Source organism: Cynocephalus volans, chromosome 2, assembly GCF_027409185.1.
Source record: "Cynocephalus volans isolate mCynVol1 chromosome 2, mCynVol1.pri, whole genome shotgun sequence".
Lineage (NCBI taxonomy): Eukaryota > Metazoa > Chordata > Mammalia > Dermoptera > Cynocephalidae > Cynocephalus > Cynocephalus volans.
The window spans coordinates 224,618,629-224,644,262 of NC_084461.1; the positions used below are offsets into that span (position 1 = coordinate 224,618,629).

The window sequence follows — 25,634 nt, forward strand, 5'->3', positions numbered from 1 at the left end:
TCTGAAGACATGCTCCTTCCAATGATGCTGCTGAGAAGTCCATCACATATTTATTCCTGATCTTTGTATCTGCTTTTTTTTTCCTCTGGGAGATTTTAGGATCTTCATTTTGTCTTTAGTGTTTTGAAATTTCCTCTGATATGAGTATTTTCTGTCCATTAAGCAAGGTACTTAGAGAACTCTGTCAATATGGAAATCCATGTCCTTCAGTTCTGGGGAAATTTCTTGAGTTATTTTGTTGATGACTCCCCAACCTCCCTGCCCACTATGACCACTATTTTTTCTTTCAGAACAACTATTATTTGGGATATTGTCCTCCTGGACTGAGCCTCTTTTCTCTCCTATATTTTATCTGTTTTATTGATATTTGGGGAATAGTGTCTCAGCTTATCTCTCACTCCTTCCACTAAATTTTTTCTAGCATATTTTTCCCCAGAGTTGTTTTTATTTCCTGAAAAATTTTTCAGAGTTTCCTATTCTTACTTATAGATGAAATAATTTCTATTATCTTTCAGAGAATCTCAATAATAGTTTTTTTAAGTTCTTTTATTTCCTGCTTTGTTTTTACTTACTTTGCTTCTTTTAAAATACATTTTTAAAGTATTTTTTTAAAAAATTAATAAAAGGTTTTATTTGTATTGATTTCAGTCTCTTATGTTAACAGCTCTCCTCAATGTCTGGTGATCTGTAGCTATCTGTTTCTATTTAAGAATAAAGCACTGAAAATATGATTAGAAGATATGTGTGTGAGAATGTGTTTGTTACCTGGTGGGCTTCACTGTGGGGTGAGCTGACTGGGCTCTTTCACTGGGGACCCCAACTGTCAGTCTCTGTGAGTCTTTTCTCTTGGCCTGATCAGTTTCACCGCAGAGAAATCTAATCTCCTGCACAGGGAGGGGTGGTGTTCAAGGTGGTTCCCAGTGTACACAGAGCTGAGTGGCCAGAGGGCTGAGTAATGAGTAAATCGACTTTGATTAACCCCCTATGTTTCGTACAGTATTCCCTTTCTCAGTTGTACATAATGTCGAGTGTAGAGTCCTCGTGCTCTGCCTCTCCAGAGAATAAACTTCTAGCCCAGCGCTGGAGGGGGAGGGGTAGCAGCCTGGCTGCACGGGGTGCTAGAGAGGATCTGAGGGTCTAACTGCTTCTTGTACAGATCCTCCACTGCTACGGCTTGAGTGTTTTGTCCCCTCTAAAATTTGTGTGTTGGACTTAATGGCCAATGTGATACTATACAAGAGGTGGGGCCATGAGGGCTCCTTCCTTGTGAATGGGATGAAGGCCTTTATAAAAAAGGCTTCACACGGCATTCGGCCCTCTGCCCTTCCCTCCCGCCATGCAAGGACACAGAGCATGCTGCAACAAGGCGCCATCTTCAAAGCAGAGAGCAGCCCTCGCCAGGCAGCTGAACCTGCCTATGCCTTGTTCCTGGTCTTCGGACCTCCAGAAGTGTGAGAAATAAATTTGTGTTCTTTATAAATTACCTGTTCTCAGGTATTGTGTTAGAGCAGCACAAATGGACTAAGACATCAACCAGTTCTCTTCCTTTCAGCCCCATATGCACCCCCACTTTTGGTGGGTGCCCCTAAAGCCTGAGGCCCCCTGAAGTTCGGCAGTGCAGTTCACTGGGTCCTGAGCTTCTCTCGCTGTCGGCTAAGTCGGCTGTCATGTGTCCTACTTTCCAGCTCTAAGCTTTGTTGTCATCTCCTTTCCCATTCTCCTTGTCCTAGTGTATCTATGGCTTAAAGAAATCCCTTGGCTGTTGTTTTGGAGGGTTTCAGAGTGACAGGAAACCCTACTGTTCAGTACCCCATGCTGGATCACAAGTTCACATCCTCCTCGCCAACCCCTGCCCTGCCCCACGTCAGTCCTTACACCAGCTCTCTCTTAATCTTACGTAGATTCCTAGTTAGTGTCTCTGCCTCTGGCAACCACCCCCCACCCACCCAGTCCTTCTACCCAGTCACCAGAGTGGGTTTTCTATCAGGAAATCCAACATCATGAGCTCTCCTGCTCCTCTGTCCTCTGTGAGCTGCACACGCTGGGTACTTGCTTTTTTTCTTATTCCCTCCTTGGGCCGTCCTTCCCTTCTGTGTCTGCCTGACAAGCGTCTCTTCATCCTTCAAGTCTCATGCCAAGCACCACTTCCCCTGGGGAGCCTTCCTGGCTTTCCCGGATAGAAGGAAAAGTTTGCGTCTCCATGTTTCCTCTTACTTCCCGAGGGCTCTTTTCACATGGGATTGCATTTAACATTGAAGGGCCTCACCTTCCAACCACACAGTAAACCCCTAAGAATAGGGCTTATGAACTCCAGTTTGTGTTTCCTAGGACCCAGCGCCTTGCCTGGCATAAAGCAGGAAAACAAAAAATTCCCACTGAATACATGAGAGGGTGCTTTGTTTTTCCCAAACAGATGAATTTGAATTTGGGACCTAGTAACTGAATTACAGAAAGTCTACTTTGTCTAGTTCTAAAACTCAGAAATGCATTGTTAGTACGTGCTTTCAAGTATATAGAGTGGAATTTGGTTAACTCGTTTTTATAGATTATATGATCCTTCAAAAACTGTGTTAGAATGATTTGCAGTCGAGGCATTGATCAACAGCCCACCTCATTGCTTCTTCTGTATTGTTTGTGTGCGAATCATGGCTTTGCAGTGCCAGAAAATAAATCATTTCCCCAAATTAGGGAAACATTCCCCTTACAATTTCAATTTCACTATTAATTTTCAGCAAGGACTTTTATTCATAGGTGGTATAAATAAATGAATAGAGAACAGGAGGCAAAACCAACCCTTGTTGGGGATAAGCATGGCCTCACCTGTGATTGTGCAAGGCGTGCAAGCCACCGCTGTGGCTGGCCCGAGCCCCACTCCTGCACTTGACTCCTCTTGTATAAACTGTAAAGTGCTATACATATTAGGTGCTGTTGTTACCATTATGGTCATTTCAAATACCACTCACTGCATTCTTGTAAAATCCATGTAAAAAGCAGGAATGGTGTGTCACCTAGGTTCTAAAGATATGAAAACGGAGGCTCTGGGAGATGGGCAGCTGTATTAGTCCATTTTCTGTCACTTATAACAGAATACCTGAAACTGGGTAATTTACAAAGAAAAGAAATTTATTTCTTACTGTTCTGTAGGCTGGGAAGACCAAGGTCAAGGGGTGCATCTGCTGAGGGCCTTGTTCTGCTGGCGACTCTTTGCAGAGTCCCGAGGCAACGCGGGGAATCACACGGTGAGGGGGGGCTCAGCGTGCTGATGTGCTCACTTGCTCTCCTTATAAAGCCACTAGAGCTGCTCCTGGGATAACCCACTCCTCCATTAACCCATTAACCCAACAATCCATGAATGGATCAGTCCATTCATGAGGGCAGGGCCCTTATAATCCAATCACCTCCCAAAGGCCCCACCTCTCAATACTGCCACGTTGGGGCCCAAACTTCCACATGAGCTTTGGAGGGGACAAATATTCAGACCACAGCATCATCCCACCCCTGGCCCCCTAAAGCTCATGTCCTTCTCACATACAAATACATCCATTCCACCCCCACAGTCCCCAAATCTTAACTTGTTCCAGCACCAACCCCAAAGTCCCAAGTCCCATCTGTGAAATCAAAACAAGTTATCTGCTGCCAAGAAACAGTGGCAGGACAGGTATGGACAGACAGTGGCTGAGCTCTTGCCTAGGGTCGGGTGTTGTGGCCCCAATGTTTGCAGGCTCTGCATGCAGCTCAGACGCCTGTAGTCATGAGGTGGTGGGACGTAACTCACCTTGACGGTGTACTCGGTCTGGGCTCGGATGGCATCCTTCAGGAGCAGCAGCTTCTCGGAAGCCTGTCAACAGACCAGGGAGGCAGTGCGTGGGACTCTGGAAGGCTGCCCAGGGACAAACACAACCAAAGGAGCAGAGCGGCAGAACCCCACAGCCTTGATGGCCCCCGGGGGCTCCTTAGCATGGAGCAGGACTCACGGGCATGGCCGCCTTGTGGTCAGTCATGGCTCTCACAAAAGTCAGGGCCTCTGGAGTGGCTGATCTGATGTTGTCCACCCGTCCCTCCTGGAATCGGCGAACAGATGCGCTCTCGTAGGTGGGCACCAGTCTCTGGTGGAGTCTGTGTGAGATAAAGGATGAACGGCAAATGGTAATTTATTCTCAGAAAACAATAATTGCTGTAAGAAAAATAGGCTCGGTAGGCTTTATTTCTACAGTCCTGACTTTACTGGGCATAGTATTTCATTTTAATGTTAATAGAATTCTAGAGGAGAATTCCCAAAAATGAACGCTGGGGAGTGTCTAACATGAACGACCACGTACGCTTTTGTACACTGGGGACAGTGTGCTGACATAAAATGAAGTGACTAGTAGCTTTCTAAAAAATTCCCAATCTGGTGGGGAACCTAGAATTTTCTGTGAGACCCAATGAGTGTTTGATTAATAGCACAGAATGGAAAAATTGTGTAATTAATCACTCACACCCTTGAGGGAATCCTGTTTTACTCAAAACAACTCAAGCATGATCTCTGGATTGAGGCAGAGAGGGGCCTTCGTGGTCGTGAGTATAAACTGCTGCCCAGGCTCACCCTTCCAGTGGCAGCCAGGCTTCCAACAGGTGCCACGGCTGCCCTCTTCTCCCTGACGTCTGCAGGGGTAAGTAAGCCTCTTTCCTTACACGTGCAAACCAGTGAGCATCTCTAGTCTTGCACACCTGCCCGACACGCTCCCTTTCTCACCAGTCAGTCAAGTCCTTGGTGTTGGGGGTGGGGGAGGAGAAAGACACAAAGCTCAGAGAGGGGCAGTGACAACTCAGAGTCACACAGCAAGACATGCCCCTGCGTCTCGGCCCTCTCAGGGCATGTCCTTCCAGCACTGGGTGGGCTTCTGGATGGAGAGGCTATGTCTGATTTGGCATAGCGCATGGCCCCGTCTTGCTTGGTGAGCAAGGATGTAACCTTCCTGCACACTTCTGTGGTGTCTCCCCAACACTCTGGCAGGAGCTCCTCTCCTGTATCTCTGTGGTCCCTGGAGGCAAATGCCATGCCAAGCACAGTCTTGCTTTCCATTGCTGGCTGGTCACTGACCAACCCCAATTTAGACCTCTTCCAGGTGTTTGCTGAATCTAGAAGCAGGTTAAAACAACTGTTTTTGTTATAGCTTAGACTCTGAAGAATGCTGTTCCTGGGAAGCAAATCATATCTGGGCTATTTGATGGGCCCAAGAGCCTCTGGCCACATCTGGCGACAGCACAGACCATGGCAAGGTGGAAGAGGATTGCTCTGTGCAGGCTCCATGGCCCCTTGTAGCTGAATTAAAGCTTGGAAGAGCTCTCAGTCAGGGAGTCCGGAGCAGCTGGTCTTGGTGGTGTCCCTAGTTGAGACTCTGGCAGGACACTGACCTCATGCTCCATTTCATCCATGTGACCTCTGAGTGCCAGATGGCATTGACTGCAGTTCCAAACTCCAGGTAGGTCCTGCCTCATCTTGATGCTAGTGAGGTTTCTGCATCTGTGCATCTCAGTGGCCAGCCCAGTCCTCATGAGGGGTGACGTCGGCCTTCCCTAGGGACTCCTGACAGGACAGGCACTCAGAGTGGCTGTACTGACTTCCCCGGGAGTTACAGCCTTGTGGGGGACTGGGGGATGCTGTGTCCACAAGGGTGCTGCCTGCTCATTAGCGAGAATCCCTTGCTCCGGCTTTGTTGCTGGGACACTTTATGCCCCTGTGGGTGTTGCAGACAGAAAGCAGGCCGTAGGGACAGTGCTTTACTGTCTGCACCAGATAGTGTATGAGCCACTGCGTCTGAAGCCCTGGGACCTGCAGGAGCTGGCCCTGTCTCCAGGAAGATCTATTGTGCATTTGGGGTTTTTGCCTCCTATAGAGGCCATCCCACTGGCCTCCAATTCTGACCTCCTTACTCTTCCCCTTACCCCAACACATAGCCACCACAGCTCCCACTACAGAGATTTTTTTCCAGATCACAGACCTGGCTATGCCATCCCTGGCTAACCCTCATGTCTGCAATTCAGTCGCTGGCACCTGCTCTGTGCCCGGGGTGGCATGGACACTGGAGACTCAGAGGCATGTGAGATACCCAGAGTGTCAAGGTTGGGAGGCACAGTCAAGAAAACAAAGTCAACAAATCAACCAACAAGGTGGTTCAAACGAATATCAATTGCCTTCAAATTAAAAGCACAGGGTGGTATGATAGGGAACATGGTGGCAAAAGAGCCTGGGGTGGCAAAAGAGCCTGAGGTGGCTGCTTAAGATAAGGGGACCAGGAAAGGCCACTGGGGGAGATGCCTGGGCTGGTGGGGGCTGGCATGTGAACAGCGGTGGTGACCGGGGTAGGTGGGCAGGGGCACAGCCAGGGCAAGGGTCTGGAGGCAGGAGAGTGCTTGTGGGAGGGCCCCAGGTGAGGCCAGTTCGTGGGGGGCCTTTCTGAGCCTGGCCTTGGTTCTAAGCACAGTGGGAAGCCACTGGGAGGTTCCACGTGGTAAGTGATACAGCTGATATGCATATTTTACAGCTCACACTTCATGAAGACAAGGTGACAGGGTCAAGAGAAAACACAGAGACCCCTGGAAAGAGTGCTGCAGTTGGCTGAGCTCCAGATGATGGTGGCTTGGGAGGGGCTGGGGGCTGTGGCAGTGGAGGGTGGGGGAGAGATATTTGGAGGAGAATGGACATGGAGGGGTGGGGGACAAGAGAAAGGGGTGAATCAGCATGGGTACAAAATCTTTGACTTGACCAACTGGGGGTTACCAAGGTTGGGAAGACTCGAGGTGGGGGAGGGTACAGATTACACGGCTGCAGGGGCTCAGGTGGGCTGGTGAAATGGGGATGAAGGCAGCTTCCTCAGCCTCACGGTCCTCACTGCCTGCTGGGCTGTCCTTAGCTCTGGGCTCCAGGCCCTGTAAGCTCCGAGCCCCTGGACCATTGCTCTGGTGGTTTCCTGACTGTGGCATCCTTCCTCCTCTTTTCTGGGGTTGCATTTATACTTCAATCCCAGTTCATGTGGCACCTCCTTCCATGCCACCTGCCTTGGCCATGCTCCAGTTCTCTAGGCCACAGAAAGCTGTCCCTCCCTCCAGGATGCTTGCCAACTCTAGAGCACCCTGTCATCAACCCACCTAGGCACAGATTCACTCGCCTTTGCTCACCTGTAGAAGGCCAGCTGGAGGGCCACCTGGATGAAGGCATCAGGACTGCATTTCTGCTTCTTAATGAATGTTTTCCCATAGTTTTCAAACTTATAGACTGTGAAGTCAAGATTCTTCACTATCCTGTCAAAGAAAAAGAAAAGATGCTTTTATTGCATGTGAAATAGAATGCATGCACCACAGAGTCTGCCCACGTTTCTCGAGCCTGGTCCATGTCCTAGCACTCCAAAAGTTGGAGACACAGACCCTGCCCTCCAGGAATGCACTGGGGTGTCAGAGACATGCCTTGACCTATGGAAGGGGCAGAAGGCACACCAGACCAGGGCTGCTCTGAGCTGAAGAGGGGCTCAGCCACGCAGGGCTGTGGCCCTGCCCTGGGGCACGCTAGCTGCAGCATTTGTGTGGGCAGGAGAAAATTGCCCCCAAAGTCCCGGTAACCGATGGCCATGAAGCAAGCCTGTGAGGGGCCACTCATCAGCCCATGAAGAAGGTGTGTCCAGCATCCCTGTGGACTCTTTTGGCATCCTGGCCATCCCGGCAGAGCCCGCTTCTCAGAGAGAGGCCAGCAGCATGTCCTCCCAAGATTCGTCCCTGCTGTTCTTTGGGGGAGAAAGACCTGGGGCCTGGTTGCTTGTCACAGTCACCACAACAAGGGTTGCTCGTCTGGGGCTTTGCCAGTGACTGCAAACCCATTTTACCTAGAAGCTGCTGCTGAGCCTCCCATGACACACTGGGCCTTTGTCATTGCCAGAGTAAGTAACCAGAAAATTCCCCGAGGCTACACTGAGACTCTTGAGCACTGGCCGCCCCCCGTATGACCCGTCTCCTCCTGCCCACTGGAGCAGCGTCCGGCACATCCACGCTGTCTGCCCACCTGCCGTGTGTGGCAGAGCCCTGTGTGGGCAGCCCGCTCCCCACTCACACCTTCCGTGGCGCCCCCGGCCCGCCTCTCCTTGAATTATTCCTCTTGCCTCCCACGAGCTCAGATCTTTGGGGGGCCGTGCCAGGTGCTGGGGACCCAGGGGACTGGGAGAGGGCCCAGTTCCTGCAGAAACTACCCCTCTGTCCTTCCTGTTGACAGACTCCTTGGGCAGACTGAGCTCACTGTCACCACAGCCACTTGGAAACCTCTTCCTGAGCTCTGTCCTCTCAGACCTCACCCCCCTTCCATGGGCCGCTCAGGACCCCCAAGGATCGTCCTGCTTCCCACCCACAGGCCTCTCCTGGCTCTGCTTGAAAGAGGAGCTGGGGGCCTCGAGAGCACGCGGGGACTGCTGGGGGCTCTGAGAGCGAGTGGGCTCCTTCCTGCCCCCAGGACTTGCTGGCCCACCAACCCACTCCCCCTGGCAGCTGACTGACCCCTGAACAACCCTGTGAAGGTGAGATGGGAACATCATTTTATAGAGGACCTGAGGCCTCTCCAGGCCCCACGAAGCCAGGCACCCTGCACAGCGGCTCTCAGGGGAGGGTCCTCTCCCCTTCGGCCTCCCAGGCTGACGGCACATGTACCATCCCACTCACTGGCACTATTCTCACGGTCGCCGCATCGCCGGGGGCAGGGGGGCAGGTTCTGGGCCCCCAACATAAGGACAGTGGAGCTCTTCTCAGTGCGGCCCCAACTTCCCTTTTGTGCTTCAACTCTGGCCATTCTCTAGCTTGCTGGTCTCCACACCTGGGTCCTTATGAACTTGGACAAGCTCTTGGACGAGCTGCCTTTCTGCCTGCTCCCATCTGCTTGCACCACGAACTCCTGTCCATCCTTCAAGGCCCATCTCTCCAAAGCCCTCCCTCACCATCCTGGCAGGGTTCAGCTCCCGTCTCTCCGTGCGCTTGGGTCTGCAGGCCTCTCTCTGGTGTGGGCACTTATTGTATCACGTGTTTTGGTTTTTAGGTCTGCTTCCTCCACTAACGTGTGGAGGGTAGGCCCATGGCACAATGACTTCTATGTTCTCAGAGCCTTACTACAGCCACGTTTGATGAGTGACTGAACGACTGAACGCACGCACGCTCACTTACTGAATGAGAGAATAAACAACCATGGTCCAGATCCAGGTGCCAGCCGCTGGCTCCCACCACACCTTGCTATTGCCCCAGTGCTCAGCCCACCCAGATGAGCCTACACCTGTCCCAGGCCCTCCTGTCTGGGTCCTGTTAGGGCCTGAACCGCCCCCTCCCCTTGGGGAAAAAGGCCCCCTTGTCAAGTTGAAGTGTAAATTCAAGCAAATTTAAATAGCTTGGATTCAAATGATCTATTCAAACCAGTTGTTCATTACTCCCCTGAAAGCAGGGGATGATTTCCCAGCCTTGACTCTGCTCAGTCAGGTGAAACCTGTGAAAAAAAAAATAGCTCCACCTTTGCATTTTATGGAAATGATGGATACTTCAGCAAGGTTATTTCCCAGAGAGTTATAACTCCCTTTAATTTGACTACATTTCCATGAGGGGTGTGATGGGGTGGGGCCGTGTAAGGGGAGGTAGAGTGGCGGGTGGGGGTGGGGACAGAGTGGCCCTGGAGGATCACCTCAAGGAGACTTTGGCTTCTCCTTACCGTTGAAGTTTCTCTGCTGAGGAGGCCAAGCATCCTTGAATTTCGGGGGAGCACTTCCACCTCAGCCTCCTGGGGGCTGGGAGCTCGCTGACCGAATCTGCGCGCACCAGCCTCCTGCTGCCCGTCATCCTGCAGGCACAAAGGGGCGACCTCCTGAGGCCCTGCGAGCTAGGGGGTTGGGGGGCAGTCCTGCTCCTTTGCCCTCTGCAATCGTCTTAGCATACCATGGCATTCCGGGGCTGCGAGCTGCCCCCAAAAGCATTGTGCATATGGGTATGTACAGGCTCAGAGAGGCCACCAAAATTAGTAAGCGGCAGAGCCAGGATTCCATCCAGTTTTGCCAGACTCTAGAGCCCATTGCTTCTTTTCATTTGTTTCCTGTGAGACCACACTACACCACTAACACTTATAACACCTGGAGAGAAACTTAAGCACAAGCTGTGTTGTTCTGCCTACAAGGGTTGTCTGTCTACCAAGAGCTGGTTTGGATTTCAGGGATCCTAAAGAGTTTGGTGGAAGAGATTGGGAACTTAGATGCAGGCAAGAGATGCAAAATTGTGAATGTAGGAAGGAACATGATGTGTTTGAGGGACAGAGGGACCCTCAATCCAGCCAGCTTGGAAGCTAGGGAGGGACCCAGCCTGGTGGATGGACGGGGTGTGGCTCAGAGACGTCCCTCTGTGTTGGGTCCTCAGTCAGCCCAGCCCTGACTAAGGGCAAACAGCAGGTATCGATCTGGGTTTCTCCATCAAAGCAGATGTTCCTGAGAACTCTTGGCCATGCTTCTCCCCGACTGCCTTAAGTCTGCTGCCCAGTCTGTTCCTTCTCTCTGTGACCTATAAAGCTCATGACGTCTCATTCAAGCTGCTTTTCAAATTCATCTTTTGCTAAGACCCTTTCCAGACTGGCACAGCACCCTGGCGGCCACCCACATTCTTCTGAACCCAGCTCTCCACCTCTGCCCCGTGCCACTCCAGAGGGGCCCTGCCCCAGACTCACATGTGCCTGAGCAGGTGCTCTGTGCACTGCACTAGGACGATGCCATCGAACGGGGAATGTTCACACACCACGCCGCAGGTGCCGTCTCGGCCCACCACAAACTGCAATGGGGAAGAGGAGGGTGAGAGGACCCGGGGAGCGTCAGCATTTCCAACCGGCCCCTTGGCTCCAGCCAGGCCTCGCCAGCCTTTCAGGGGCACTCCTCCCCCAAGGACACCAAAGCCCATTATTGCCCGAAGAGAATGTTGCACGTGATTGCAGAGGCCTGAGGATAGGAGAGTCTCAAGACAGCTGTCAACTGTGCAACCTCTTCCCCAGGCTCTGGGCAGTGAAGGTGGAGCTCCAAGTTCCCTGACTGAAGCAGCCCAGTGACTCCTGACGAGCTCCTGCTCGCGCGTCTGTGGATGCTGTCCTGGGGCGTGGGCAAGCTCCTCCAGCTTCTCTCAGCCTTCTTTCTTCTTCCCAGAGCCCATCACAGACGTCATCGGCAATGCTTTGTGTGACTATTTCTCTGCTGGACCCTTTGTTTTGGCCACTGTTGATTTTATGCCCAAGATCTACATCAGTGTCCATCCATAGTAAGTGTTCAACAACTTTGTTGAACGAGTGAATGAAAGATAATGATCTGATCTGGATGATAAGCAGATTCCTAGGGAGAAATGAGAAGTAAAATATCCCTTGCTGGGAGTGAAGGGAAGGTGGATGGAGGAAGCTCCGTTGATTGCCGCCTGGGCTTCGAGTCGGGGACCCTGGTCCTGGCTCTGCTGTTGCACTGGGCAGCTGGGAGAGCTTAGACAAGAGCCTTCAACTGCCTGGACTTCAGTTTACTCTCATTTAACATGGGTCCAGTAAGGCCCAGCTCACAGGCCTGAGGTGAGAACTAGGAAGGAGGCATTGGAGAGATCCACAGGAGCTGTAGAGTTTACTTATGACTCATTTTTTATGACTTTACAAAGACTAGATTTGGCTGACTTGGAAGGGAACATAGGCAGTACACAAAGGTACTGGGAGAATATGATGAGAGGGTCAAGATTTGACTGTTAAAGTGTAACCCTGAATACTCAAGAGAAGCTAGTCCTCCACCCATAAACAATCAAATGGACAAACGTCCACAGAGTTGACCTCTAAACTCATCCCTTGCACACTCTTCTCTCTCCCACAGTGGCCCCTGACTTTCTGTCTGGAGCCCAGCTCTCAGTCCTCTGGGACTCAGGTCCGTGGACCCTGTCTGGCTTCTCCAGCTCACCTAACAACGTGCCCTGCCAACGAAAGGAGCCTGGAGGTCAGCACAGACTCACCCATGGGAGGCCTGAGTGCTTTCCTATCGCTGTCATTAAAAGGGAGGAAAATGGTGTCTTTTAAAAACTGCTACCAAGGCTTACTATGTTCCAGGTCCTGTGCATCCATTATGTCATTTCATTCCCACAGCTGCTCCATGAAAGATTACAAGCCATTAGCATCACTGCGGAGGCTAAAACAGCTGGCACAGCAGCGAGAGAACTCATCTGAAATAACAGAATCAATATGCAAACCAATAAAAGGATTACCTGCAGAATGTAGGGACAGAGAAAAATGAGATATTGCCTAGAAGTGCTCATCGGTGTGAGCTGTGCTAACTCGGAGGGGAGAGATGGTTTGCCTGCTGTTTTACATGCCCATTGTGCAAGTGTGGTGGCTTTACAAAATAAACAAGATTAGATTCAGCATTGGCATTGGGTTGGACTGGACTGCCCTACAGAGGGAAAGGGGACAGAGAAACAGGAATAAATGGCCTGACTTTGACTTCTTCCTGTCTGCACGGGTATTTTTCTCAAGGCCAAAGGAAACGTCTTATTTGTAGGCTGATGTCATGTGATTGAAAAAATATGAATTATTTTATTTCATTTTAGGACTTTTCTTCTGTGGAGTTGCTGGGCTGTCTTACTTCTCAGGGACTGAGGGAGGTGTGTCGAAATGACTAGGATGGGGTGGTGGACAATCAAAAGCAGATGTCTCTGGGCATCGGAGGTGATGCTTGCTGAATGTGTTAAGGCTCGTTCAGCGGCGGCGGCTGCGTTCTCCTGTCCCTGGCCTGCCCCCACCTTGCAACGCATGGTGGGAGGTGAGGAATGGGGCCAGGTCTGACCCTGAGGCCCCCCTGGCATGCCTGGCACAGGCTGCGGGAAGGTTAGGGAGTTTAGCCACTTGCTCCTGGGAAGAGTTCTGACCAGTCCAGAGGCTGACACCAGTAGCACATCTTGGGCCCCTTCAGCTCCCCCGACCCCATCAGACCCAGCATCGTGGGCGGCAGAGCTTGCCAGACGTGAGCACGAGCTGGCTCCAGGTGCTGGACTGTGCCCACTCACTTTCTCACTCACCTGCTTGGGGCGGTGAGGGGCTTACCTGTAGAGACTTGTCATACCAGCGGTTTGCCCCATTCCTGCTGCAGCCTCCGCCGTGGAGAAGCTGGAGCGCCCTGTTGGTGTCACTGAGCTCCCCGCCGCCTGGGGCGTCCAGGCACACCAGGCAGATGCAGCGCTCAATCATGTCCAGTGAGTCCCGGTTGGTGGAGTCTGCAGGGTGGGCAAGCGTGGTCTTAGCACCTGTCCTGCCCCAGGCCTGGCTCTCCTCTGCAGAGCCCCCTACACTGAGGGCATCCCTGACTTCTGGGAACACACACAACCCAGATCTGACCCCTCAACCCTGCCCCACCATGAGTGGGCAGAGAAGTCAGCCAGACTGTCCTGACCCTCTGTCCTGTCCAGTGGCCCTGCTCACCCTCAGGGTCTTTGCAACAGCTCTGCCCCCAGCTATGTGGCCACTGGTCTGCCAGGGTGAGGGGGGACACTTAGATCCTCAGGCCAGTAAACATCAGGGGAGGGGCTCCAATCCCCCCATCAACAGCACCCTTCACTCCAGCACCCCTGACCCACATCTGTGCGTAGGCATGTGTGTTTGTCCTGAACTACGATTCTCAAACATTTGTTAGTTGTTGAGAGTTTACAATTAGACAGTTTCTCCTGAAAATCTGAAGGAAGGGTGTTGCTTGCCCCTACCCCAGGCTGCTGGATCAGCACTGCTGTGCAGGCTGAAGGGCTGGGCTGCCCCCGACGCCGTCTGGATGAGCTTGTCGGGGCTGTTTCCAGCATGTGGAACCCATCAGGACAAACAGACTAAAGTCACTGAATTGTGCAAGAGTCAGTCTGCAGGTCATTCTCATGTAAAGCCCCTAACAATTCCCAGGCTCCTCCCTACAGCACGGAGGCTTCAGAAGGGAATCCCCCAGGGGCACTGGAGGAAGACAGACTAGGATGTCTCTTCAGGAGAAGGGGCCAGGCACAGGGCCTGCCCTTTTCCATGGGGAACACTGGGCATCAGGTTCCTCCTGGAGAGGAGAACCTGGCCAGCCAGATGGGCCACCCTGAGCTCCCTCCGCCCAGCACGGGGAAGTTTGCTAAGCCAGCCCAGCAGGACCTGACCATGGCAGTGGCTGCTACTGCTGCTGCTGCTGCTGTGTGTCTCCAAACAGGAGTCTCTACTGTGGTGACAGTGTTTTTTTTCCACTACCTGATACTGGGTGTGGGGTAAAAACCTGTCTTTTGGTGTAAATTCACCAAAACCAAAGGTCAACACGCCAGTTTAAAATTTCAAGGAATCACATCAAGACACAATAGTGAGGGATGCACATAGCCCAGGGATCCCGACCTCTGGGCTGGACGCTGTGACAAGGTGAGGTGCAGGGTTGGCTCCAGCCCTGGGGTCTGTGTATGGGAAAACAGGGTGCACGGTACTTGGAGGGAAAGGGGTACCATGGGGCAGAGACTGCTGGTTGCTTGCCACAGGACCCTTTTCCCCCTTGCTCATAGTGTAAGATTTTTAGCTTGGCATGTGGACGAACACCTATAGCTACATTACCCAGCCTTCCTGACAGCTAGGGTGACCAGGTATCTGAATACTGCCACCGTGATCTAGAAACACTGTGTGACAGCTTCCAGGGAAGCTCCTTCAGGGCAACTTGCATTTGCTCTTTGTCCTTCCTGCCTTCCTGCGTCCTGCTGCCTGAGCCACAAGTGTGACAGCTGAGCTCTTGCCCCCATTCTGCCTTCCTCAGGAAGGTGGAGAGCTCCCCTCCGAGCATGGCCAGTCAATCCCCAAGACACTTCCAGGAGACTCCTCAATGCCTGCAGGGTACATGGATGCTAAGGCCAACTGTGCTGGTCTCTGCTCTGCCTAGGTGACTTCTCCAGGTGTCCACAGCTGTCCTTGCCTGAAATGAGTCTCCAGTCCCCATCCATCCCCTTCCTTTGACCCTTTGCAGGTCCTGGGGTCAGGGGGTGTGTCCCACAGCAGACCCTCCACTCTGGGAGGCAGCCCATCCTTGGACATCTGTTCCTTCTTCCTGTCCAGGCTGAGGCATTGGGAAGCCCTGTACTTTCAGGACCCCTTTTCATCCCTATGTGGTCAGGATTCGTCGTCACCTTCTGTATGGCCTCTTGGGCTTTCTTACCTCAATCTGCTCAGCATCAAGGCTTTGGACCATGCCCGGAGGGTCTAAAGGCAAATGAGAGCCAGTCAAGGCCTTAGGGAAACTCCCCTCCCCTTAAGCTCCTTGAGTGTGGTGCAGTCCCTCTGTCACCCTCTTCAACCTGAGACACTCCCACTGCTCTTGAGTGAGAATCCAAACTTCTAAACACGGCACCCTGACTTTGTGGCTTACCCCTGCTGCCCCGGGGGTCACCTCCCCTTCCCTGCATCCATGCATAGACCTCACAGCCAGCCTCCTGCCATCCCTCAGTACCTGTGCGTGCTCTATATCCTCATCATCGGCAGGCTGTCCCTGCACAGCCCTTCTCCTACTTTGCCTATCGAAGGCCTGCTGATAAAACCCTCCCTGAGCTCCCTAATCCTCCAGCAGTGCCAGCCATATTCTGGAGGACTCCTGACACCTGCAACACCTGCTCAGTCCAGACCTGGATCTCCACTCTGTCCTCCAGGCTGGCCTCACACAGCGCCTGAGCCCAGGGTTGGACCTGCCCCTCTCTACACCCAGCACCAACACTGCACAGCACTTGATCCTGCTGTTGCCCCCAGACCCCTACACTTCTAGCAGTCACTGCTACTCCAGTGCTTGCTGTCCCCAGAGCCCTGATCTGGTCCCCTCCCCTGATGTCTGTGAGCTTGCTGATGGCGGGTCCTGGGTCCCCAGCATGAGCTGGGCACAGGAAAGTATTTGCGGTTGGTAATGGACTTGAGTGTGCTGCCCTCAGCCTGGCCCAGGTGGGTCTGGGATCTGTGCACCCAGCTCAGAGAGGGGGACTGGAGGAGCACAGCTGGTTGACGGGAAAGGCCCATGGCCCTTTTGAGGGCAGGAAGCCACTACCTTGGGGGCATTGAGCCTCATGGGATGGCTGGGGAGTAAGGGTGGGGTGAAGCTGGGGACAGCGTAGGGTTCCTCCCTCTGTGAGGCTCTGAGCCCTGTCTCTCTGTCCTCCATTAGGCATCCCTGCAGATGGCCATGCTGTGCTGGGGGTCCCATTGGGCTCCCGGGCTAGCCAATGCCTTCATAATGTGGGGAGGCCATAGTCAGGCTTGGATTGGACTCAGATCAGCAGAAAGATGGGAGAGGAATGAGAGGAGGGAGATAATGGTGCAGGAAGAGGCTTGGAGGGCTGGGGAGGCGACACTCAGGCTTGTAGGTGGAGCTCATGGCTGAAGGCACGCAGGGTGCAGGTGAGGCTAGAAGAACACAATGATGTGACGCTATTAGTCGACCTTTGCTGAGCACCTACTATGTACCAGACATCAATCTAAGCACGCACATTGATGAGTATGAGATGAGCATCATTGTCATGCCTCAGTCGCAGGTGGGAGCAGAGAAACTAAACATCTTGCCCTTAGGCCATTTACAAGGCCTCACTTGGACATGGGGGATGATAACAGTATCCAGGAAGTGGAGGAGCCAGGTTTGATCTGAGGCATCCAGCCCCCAGGCCCAGGCTCATCATCAAAGGCTGTGAATGCCAGCCCAGGGGTGCGGACTTCATCCAGCAACACCCCTTCCCAGCTGGGCAATGCAAGGCTGGCAGTGAGTAAGGACAGCTCCCTGGGCATCAGTGCCCCGGCCACTTCCAGGCAGGAAAGAGGGATCCCTGAGGAGGGGCAGAGGCGTCTCCACCATGTGCAGGCTGTGCTGGGCCCAGGAGCTCAGCTCCACACAACAGGAACCAGGTCCTGGCTCATTAGACAGAGTGAAATGGGAGCAGGACTGCAGAGCTGAGAAGCAGGTGGCCTTGCAAATGAACTCCCTGCATGCAAGAAGCTGATCGGTCAAATGCTGACAAGTTTATCGTGTAAGGCAGAAAATGAACTATACCCAAACTCATCCACTATGACTCTGGCCCAAATGTAATGGAAACACAGGGTGGTGGGCTGGAGGCACTGGCAGGGGCCGTTTGTCTTGTGGTGTCCTCATTGAGCACACCGAGGCTTGTTTAATGTGGTAAATCCATCTTCCTCAGGGAGCCCCTGCTTAATAGTGAGAGCTGAGTAACAGGAGGAGCTTGCTTTGACACCCACACTCCGCGAGTTGACAGCTTCAGCGGTGTGAAATTCCAGGGGCCACGAGTCCTTGGGAAGCCCTGAGACTACAGTTAGAGGTTGAAAGCTTACAGACTGGGACTCAGGTGAGCAAAGATAAAAGGAACACTCAGCCCCTCTGTCTTCAGAGGGCTGCAGAACTCTGAAGTGCTGCTCTCCAATGCATACACCTGTGCATGGGCACACGCAGATGTACCCAGCCCTCTCTGGGACACTTGTCTTCTCTATCTATTCCCTGAGAATTGGGCACAAGTCAGGTTTCTATTGTCCTACTGGTCCTCCCTCACATACTCCAGGGAGATGGAGCACTGGGTTCCTCATCAGAGGCTTAGAGCTTCTAAACCTTTGCCAGTCCCATCTGAGCATCCTTCCTCCCCAGATGAAGGGATTGCATCTCCATTGGGGAGGTAAATCTGTCATCACATATCTCATATTCTTCCCTGTTCTGTAGCTTATGGTGTTATCTTTATGTTCCCAGTCCCCAGAGAGAATTCCAACAAAAACACTTCCGGCCCAGTGAAATCTGGCTCTTACAAATTAAAACTGCTGTGCCTTGAGTCACAAAAGACTCCTTTAAACAGCTCAAGAAGGAGGGTCTTCTGGAAGTGGACTTTTCCTTATTCCCCCCCACTGAAAACCCTGTACATTATATTTAAAACAAATGTAAGAAGACTCTGAAAGATGGAAGGAGGAAGGCAGACCAGTTAGGGAACTCAGGACCCAAGGAACGACATGGTGGTAGGTTCCCTGGGTGTTGTGGACTGAATTGTGTCTCCTGCAAATTCACGCACAGAAGTCTTAACCACCAATGTGACTGTGTTTGGAGATAGGACCACTGAGGGGTAAATAAGGTTAAATGAGGTCATAAGAGTGGGGCTCTAATCCAATAGAACTGATGTCTTTATAAGAAGTGCAAGGGTGTGCACACAGAGATGAGGCCATGCGAGGACACAGAAAGAAGGTGGCCACCTGCAAGCCAAGGAGAGAAGACTCAAGAGAAACCAACCCTACCAATACCTTGATCTTGGACTTTCAGACTCCAGAACTGTGAGAAATAAATTTCTGTCGTTTAAGGCATCCAGTCTGTGTTATGGCAGCCCTAGAAAACTAATAAACTGGAATTTTTGTCTTTGTTTTGTTTACCAAAAATACCCCAGACTTGGAGCAAAGGAAGCCAGCAACATAAAAACTCAAAAGAAGTCCCAACAAAACCCTGCTCTCTATATCCAAAGGACCAGGAAAGGGGCAGATTAGTAAGACATAAAACTTTTAGATAATAACTGTTCTTCTTTAGCCAAATACCACAGGAAAAATTGTCACCCACCCTCCCACACCCTCAAATCTCCCCCACTGCCTACCACTGCTGCCAACAAAGGCCAAGTGTGGAGCCTAGACTTCTACCATCACTAGTCTGCAATGAGGCATCTCAACCTCCGGGTGTATTGGGAAGGCATGGTCTCAGGTGAGAGCTGGGACTTCCATTGCCACCTCGCTGTAACCAAATTTGGCAAAAGACAGAAGCCTAAAGATTTAAGAAGCTGAGTTAACCAAAACAGAATAAATACACAGAAATTGACACCAAGACATATATCATAGTCATACTTTTTGAAAACTAAAGCTAAAGAAAGAAATCTGGGAAGCAGGGAGAGAGAAATTACACTTTGTCTATAGGAAAAAAGCAATTAGAATGACAACAGATTTCCTATCAGCAACCATGGAGGCCAGAAAGAAGTAGCACAAAATTTTCAAGGGCTGAAAGAAAAGACTTATCAACCCAGAATTCTATATCTAGGAAAAAACATTATTCAGAAATAAAAGGGGAAGTCAAAACATTCTCACGTGAAGAAAAACTAACAGAATTTATCCCAAGTAGACCTTCCCTAAAAGAATGGCTAAAGGAAGTTTCCTAAAAAGAAAAGAAATAATAAAAAAAAGAGGAATGCTGGAACCTCAAGAAAGAAGAAAGAATAACAGAAAGAGTAAATACCTGAGTAAATAAATTCATTTTCTTTCTCCTTTTGAGTTTTCTAAATTCTGTTTAGCATTGAAGCAAAAATTGTAACACTGCCTAGTGTGGTTCTAAATGTATAAAGAGGAAATATTTAAGACAATTATATTATAAACAGGGGAGAGTAAAGGGATGTGAAGGGTGGTAAGTTTTCTACACTTCACTAGAACTGGTAAAAATTTCAACACCAAGAGACTATGATAAGTCACTTATATATAAGGCCATACATACAGAAACTGCTAGAAAAAGCTATTAAAACAGATAACACTAAAACTACTACAAATAAACCAAAATATAATTCTAAAAAATGATCATATAACCCACAGGAAGGCAAGAAAAACAAAACAAGAATTAAGAAACAGGGGTTTTCAAGATGGCGGCGGCTGCGGCGGCTGGCGCGGAGTAGCTGAGGTGGAAAAGGTGGCCACTGGGCCTCAGGCAGCCGGGAAACTTGTGGACCTTCCTCTGGCCATCTCTTAAGGGAGGACTGCTGCTGCTGGCCGGTCGTGGGGGCTCAACGCCACTTTGCCCCCGGCAGGAGAGGCTGCCTCATTTACAGGCAACAGCTTTGAAGTGTGGAGCAGGAAAAGAACTGATTCTTAGCTGCAAAAGCGAGTCTTGAAACAGGGAACACGGCGCCAGGGCTGCTGTGGATGCAGCCAGGATCCCGGAGGCTGGGGCCGCACTGAAGGCGGCCAGCTGCCCTATTCAGGATTCGAGGTTTCAGGCCGGCATTAAAGAAGATTCCTGGGAGCGCCCGAGCGGCGCCGCGACTGAACAGCCCGAGGCGGCAGCGCCGAGAACACGGAAGGCAACAAACCAGAGACAGAGCGAGCGCCCGACCTGGCACAGCACTGTGAGTGATCCCTGGCACAGCTCTGTGAGTGATCCCTGCCCACCCGGCTCCCGCCTGCACCACCAGGCCACTCACTGCCCCGGTGCTGCCTCCATTTTCCCAGGTGCGGGCAGCTCCGCCCTGCTCGGCCATCACTGAGCCCATTTGCTTGGCCTGGCGCGGGGCTTTCTGGACCCTGCGGGCCGGCCTCCTCTCCCACTCCCTCCGCGGTTCTCTGGCGGGGCTGGGGGTGTGGGGCGTCCCGACCAGTGTTGGGAGGGCTAGAAAGTACGGGCGGGCCGACTGTCACTCCACCACACCCTGGACTCCGGCCCCGGTAAACTTCCTGTTACTGGGAGGCAGATAACATCTCTGCGACCACCAGTTTGGAAAAAAGCCTAACGAATTTCTGGTTGGGAATAGTGTGGTAGGAGAGTTCCCAGGTCCGCTTGAACCTGCCGGAGAGCAGGCTGCAGGCAGGCACTAGACTCGGTTTATACCGGGGGGATACAAAGGTGAACAAGACCCGAGAAAGATCTACACAGTGCTACAAAGGCACCCAGAGAGACCGGTCGTCTGTGCCTAGCAGAAACCTGGTAGACTTCCTGGGCGAGGCGGTGCTGAGCAGGGTCTTGAAGGCCCAGCTGATAGACGAGGGGTGCAGAAGACACGCCCCAGCCCAGCACAGTGTGCACAGAGGGGGGAGACTCGACAGAAACCACACACCCGGTGGGGTCGCCACTGCACGATCTAACAGCCTGGGCCAGAGCACACGGAACGGGGAGAAGTCCTGTACAGAAAGTGAAAGCTCAACAGAGATCACACACCCTGTGGTACGTGATCCACCAGCCCAGCAGAGTACAAGCTGACCAGAAAGGTGGATCCCCGGAGAAGCCCAAGACCCGAGGCAACCACACACACAAGACACTAGAGGCCAACTGAGCAGTCACGGCGGGAGCCATACCAAATTAGCAACCACAGCAACATCCTAGTTAGTCATTAGTCTCAAACCGGTGGACTGTGAAACCCCCTGCCACAATGAATAAACACCAAAAGAAAGACACCAGAAATACAAAAAATCAAGAAAGTACACCACCAAAAGTTAATAAATCTCATACTCTAGATCCTATAGAACAAGAAGCCCTTGAAATAACTGACAAGGAATTTCGAGTGATAATTCTAAGGAAACTGAATGAGATACAAGAAAACTCAGCTAGACATCATGATGAAATGAGGAAAAGTATACAGGATCTGAAAGAGGAAATATACAAGGAAATCAATGTCCTGAAAAAAAATGTAGCAGAACTTGCTGAACTGAAGAAATTATTCAGCGAAATAAAAAACACAACGGAGAGTTTAACCAGCAGGCTTGTCGAAGTTGAAGAGAGAACCTCTGAACTTGAAGATGGGCTGTTTGAAATAACACAAGCAGACAAAAAGAAAGAAAAAAGAATCAAGGACATGGAAGAAAATCTGAGAGAGATATCAGACAACCTCAAGCGCTCAAATATCCGAGTCATGGGTATTCCAGAAGGGGAGGAAAATGGAGATTCCATTGAAAACATATTCAACAAAATAGTGGCAGAAAACTTCCCAGGTATAGGAAAAATCACAAATCTTCAGATCCAGGAAGCTCAACGATCTCCAAACGTATTCAACCCAAAAAGGCCTTCTCCAAGACATGTCATAGTCAAATTGGCAAAACTCAGAGACAAAGAGAGAATCTTAAAAGCTGCAAGAGAGAAGCGCCAAATCACCTATAAGGGAGCCCCAATCAGGTTAACATCAGACTTCTCATCACAAACCCTAAAAGCTAGAAAGGAATGGGATGATATTTTCAAAATACTAAAAGACAAAGATTGCCAGCCAAGAATACTCTACCCTGCAAGGCTATCCTTCCGAAATGAGGGGCAAATAGTATATTTCTCAGACAAACAAAAACTGCGGGAGTTCACTACCACAAGACCACCCTTACAAGAAATCCTCAAGGGAGTACTGGGTTTGGTTCCCGAAAAATAACTACCACTGCCATAAAAACCTAAGAAAAATCTAAACCCGCTAGTACAATAAAAATGGCATTCATGAAGAGAAAACAAGCTAACAAAAACACTATCTACAACCTAAGGAACCAACAAACAAAGAAACCAAACAGTAAATCAGAAAGCAAGGAACAAAAGACACCTAAGACAACCAAACAACCAATAAAATGCTAGGAATAAATCAACACCTTTCAATAACAACTCTTAATGTTAAAGGCTTAAATTCCCCAATTAAAAGACACAGACTGGCTGACTGGATCAAAAAGCAGGACCCAACTATATGCTGCCTACAAGAGACCCACCTCACCCATAAAGATTCACATAGACTAAGAGTGAAAGGATGGAAAAAGATTTACCATGCAAACAGAAAAGACAAACGAGCAGGAGTGGCTATTCTTATATCTGACAAAATAGACTTTAAACTAAAAACCATAAAAAGAGACAATGAGGGACACTACTTAATGATAAAAGGACTGATCCATCAAGAAGACATAACAATCATAAATATGTACGCACCCAATGTTGGAGCAGCCAGATTTATAAAACAAACTCTATTAGACCTAAAGAAGGAAATAGACACTAATACCATAATAGCAGGGGACCTGAACACTCCACTGTCAATATTAGACAGATCATCTAGGCAAAGAATCAGTAGAGAAACACAAGATCTAAACAAGACTCTAGACCAATTGGAATTGGCAGATATCTACAGAACATTCCACCCAACAACCTCAGAATATTCATTCTTCTCATCAGCACATGGATCATTCTCCAGGATAGATCACATATTAGGTCACAAATCAAGTCTCAATAAATTCAAAAAAATTGGAATTATCCCATGTATCTTCTCAGACCACAATGGATTAAAACTAGAAATTAATAACAAACAAAACTCTGGAAACTATGCAAACACATGGAAATTAAACAGCATTCTACTTAATGACATATGGGTCCAAGAAGAAATCAAGCAGGAAATCAAAAAGTTTATTGAAACTAATGAAAACAATGATACATCATACCAAAACCTGTGGGATACTGCAAAAGCAGTATTGAGGGGAAAATTTATTGCATTAAATGCTCACTTCAGAAGAATGGAAAGATGGCAAGTGAACAACCTAACACTTCACCTTAAAGAACTAGAAAAACAAGAACAATCCAATCCTAAAGTTAGCAGACGGAAAGAAATCATTAAGATCAGAGCAGAACTGAATGAAATTGAAAACCAAAAAACAATTCAAAAGATCAACGAATCAAAAAGTTGGTTTTTTGAAAAGATAAATAAAATTGACAAACCATTAGCATGGCTAACAAAAAAAAGAAGAGAGAAGACTCAAATAACAAAAATTAGAAATGAAAAAGGCGATATTACAACTGATTCATCTGAAATACAAGGAATCATTCGAGACTACTATAAACAACTATACGCCAACAAATTTGAAAATCTGGAGGAAATGGATAAATTTCTGGACACACACAAGCTCCCAAAACTGAACCGTGAAGACGTAGAAAATTTGAACAGACCAATAACAATAAAGGAGATTGAAGCTGTTATCAGAAGGCTCCCAACAAAGAAAAGCCCAGGACCAGATGGATTCACAGCAGAATTTTACCAAACATTCAAAGAGGAATTGACACCGATTCTTTACAAACTATTCCAAAAGATTGAAACGGACGCAAATCTCCCAAACTCATTCTATGAAGCAAACATCATCCTGATACCAAAACCAGGTAAAGATATAACCAAAAAAGAAAACTACAGGCCGATATCCTTGATGAATATAGATGCAAAAATCCTCACTAAAATACTAGCAAACAGAATACAGCAACACATACGAAAAATTATTCATCATGATCAAGTGGGATTCATCCCAGGGATGCAAGGTTGGTTCAACATACGCAAATCAATAAATGTGATACACCATATTAATAAACTCAAACACCAGGACCATATGATCATCTCTATAGATGCTGAAAAAGCATTTGATAAAGTTCAGCACTCATTCATGACAAAGACCCTCTATAAGTTAGGTATAGAGGGAAAGTATCTCAACATAATTAAAGCCATATATGACAAACCCACTGCCAATATCATCCTGAATGGGGAAAAGCTGAAAGCTTTTCCTTTAAGAACAGGCACTAGACAAGGATGCCCACTCTCACCACTCCTATTCAACATAGTGTTGGAAGTACTAGCCAGAGCAATCAGAGAAGAGAAGGAAATAAAGGGCATCCAGATTGGAAAAGATGAAGTCAAACTGTCCCTGTTTGCAGATGACATGATCCTATATATCGAACACCCTAAAACCTCTACAAAAAAACTGTTGGAATTGATAAATGATTTCAGCACAGTAGCAGGATACAAAATCAACACACAAAAATCAGTAGCATTTCTTTTCTCCAATAGTGAACATGCAGAAGGAGAAATCAAGAAAGCCTGCCCATTTACAATAGCCACCAAAAAAATAAAATACTTAGGAATTGAGTTAACCAAGGAGGTGAAAAATCTCTATAATGAGAACTACAAACCACTGCTGAGAGAAATTAGAGAGGATACAAGAAGATGGAAAGATATTCCATGCTCTTGGATTGGAAGAATCAACATAGTGAAAATGTCCATACTACCCAAAGCGATATACAAATTCAATGCAATCCCCATCAAAATTCCAAAGACATTTTTCTCAGAAATGGAAAAAACTATTCAGACATTTATATGGAACAATAAAAGACCACGAATAGCCAAAGCAATGCTCAGCAAAAAAAATAAAGCTGGAGGCATAACACTACCTGACTTTAAGCTATACTACAAAGCTATAATAACCAAAACAGTATGGTACTGGCATAAAAACAGACACACTGACCAATGGAATAGAATAGAGAATCCAGAAATCAACCCACACACTTACTGCCATCTGATCTTTGACAAAGGCACCAAGCCTATTCACTGGGGAAGGGACTGCCTCTTCAGCAAGTGGTGTTGGGATAACTGGATATCGATATGCAGGAGAATGAAACTAGATCCATACCTCTCACCGTATACTAAAATCAACTCAAAATGGATTAAGGATTTAAATATACACCCTGAGACAATAAAACTTCTTAAAGAAAACATAGGGGAAACACTTCAGGAAATAGGACTGGGCACAGACTTCATGAATACGACCCCAAAAGCACGGGCAACCAAAGGAAAAATAAACAAATGGGATTATATCAAACTAAAAAGCTTCTGCACAGCAAAAGAAACAATTAAAAGAGTTAAAAGACAACCAACAGAGTGGGAGAAAATATTTGCAAAATATACATCTGACAAAGGATTAATATCCAGAATATATAAGGAACTCAAACAACTTTACAAGAAGAAAACAAGCAACCCAATTAAAAAATGGGCAAAAGAGCTAAGTAGGCATTTCTCTAAGGAAGATATCCAAATGGCCAACAGACATATGAAAAAATGCTCAACATCACTCAGCA

The 25,634-nt window shown here is 49.2% G+C and overlaps 1 protein-coding gene across 1 annotated transcript in view; it reads right to left on the reverse strand.

The window, feature by feature from the left end:
- The window catches only part of CHAT (choline O-acetyltransferase), a 52,948-nt gene that overhangs the window by 4,820 nt on the left and 22,494 nt on the right, over window positions 1–25,634 (reverse strand). The window contains exons 7-12 of the mRNA XM_063087159.1: window positions 13,091–13,260; window positions 10,709–10,809; window positions 9,710–9,838; window positions 7,162–7,284; window positions 3,975–4,116; window positions 3,776–3,838 (exon numbers count right to left, since the gene is read on the reverse strand). Of these exons, the coding sequence (XP_062943229.1) occupies window positions 3,776–3,838; window positions 3,975–4,116; window positions 7,162–7,284; window positions 9,710–9,838; window positions 10,709–10,809; window positions 13,091–13,260 (728 nt within the window). The remainder of the gene's footprint in view (window positions 1–3,775; window positions 3,839–3,974; window positions 4,117–7,161; window positions 7,285–9,709; window positions 9,839–10,708; window positions 10,810–13,090; window positions 13,261–25,634) is intronic.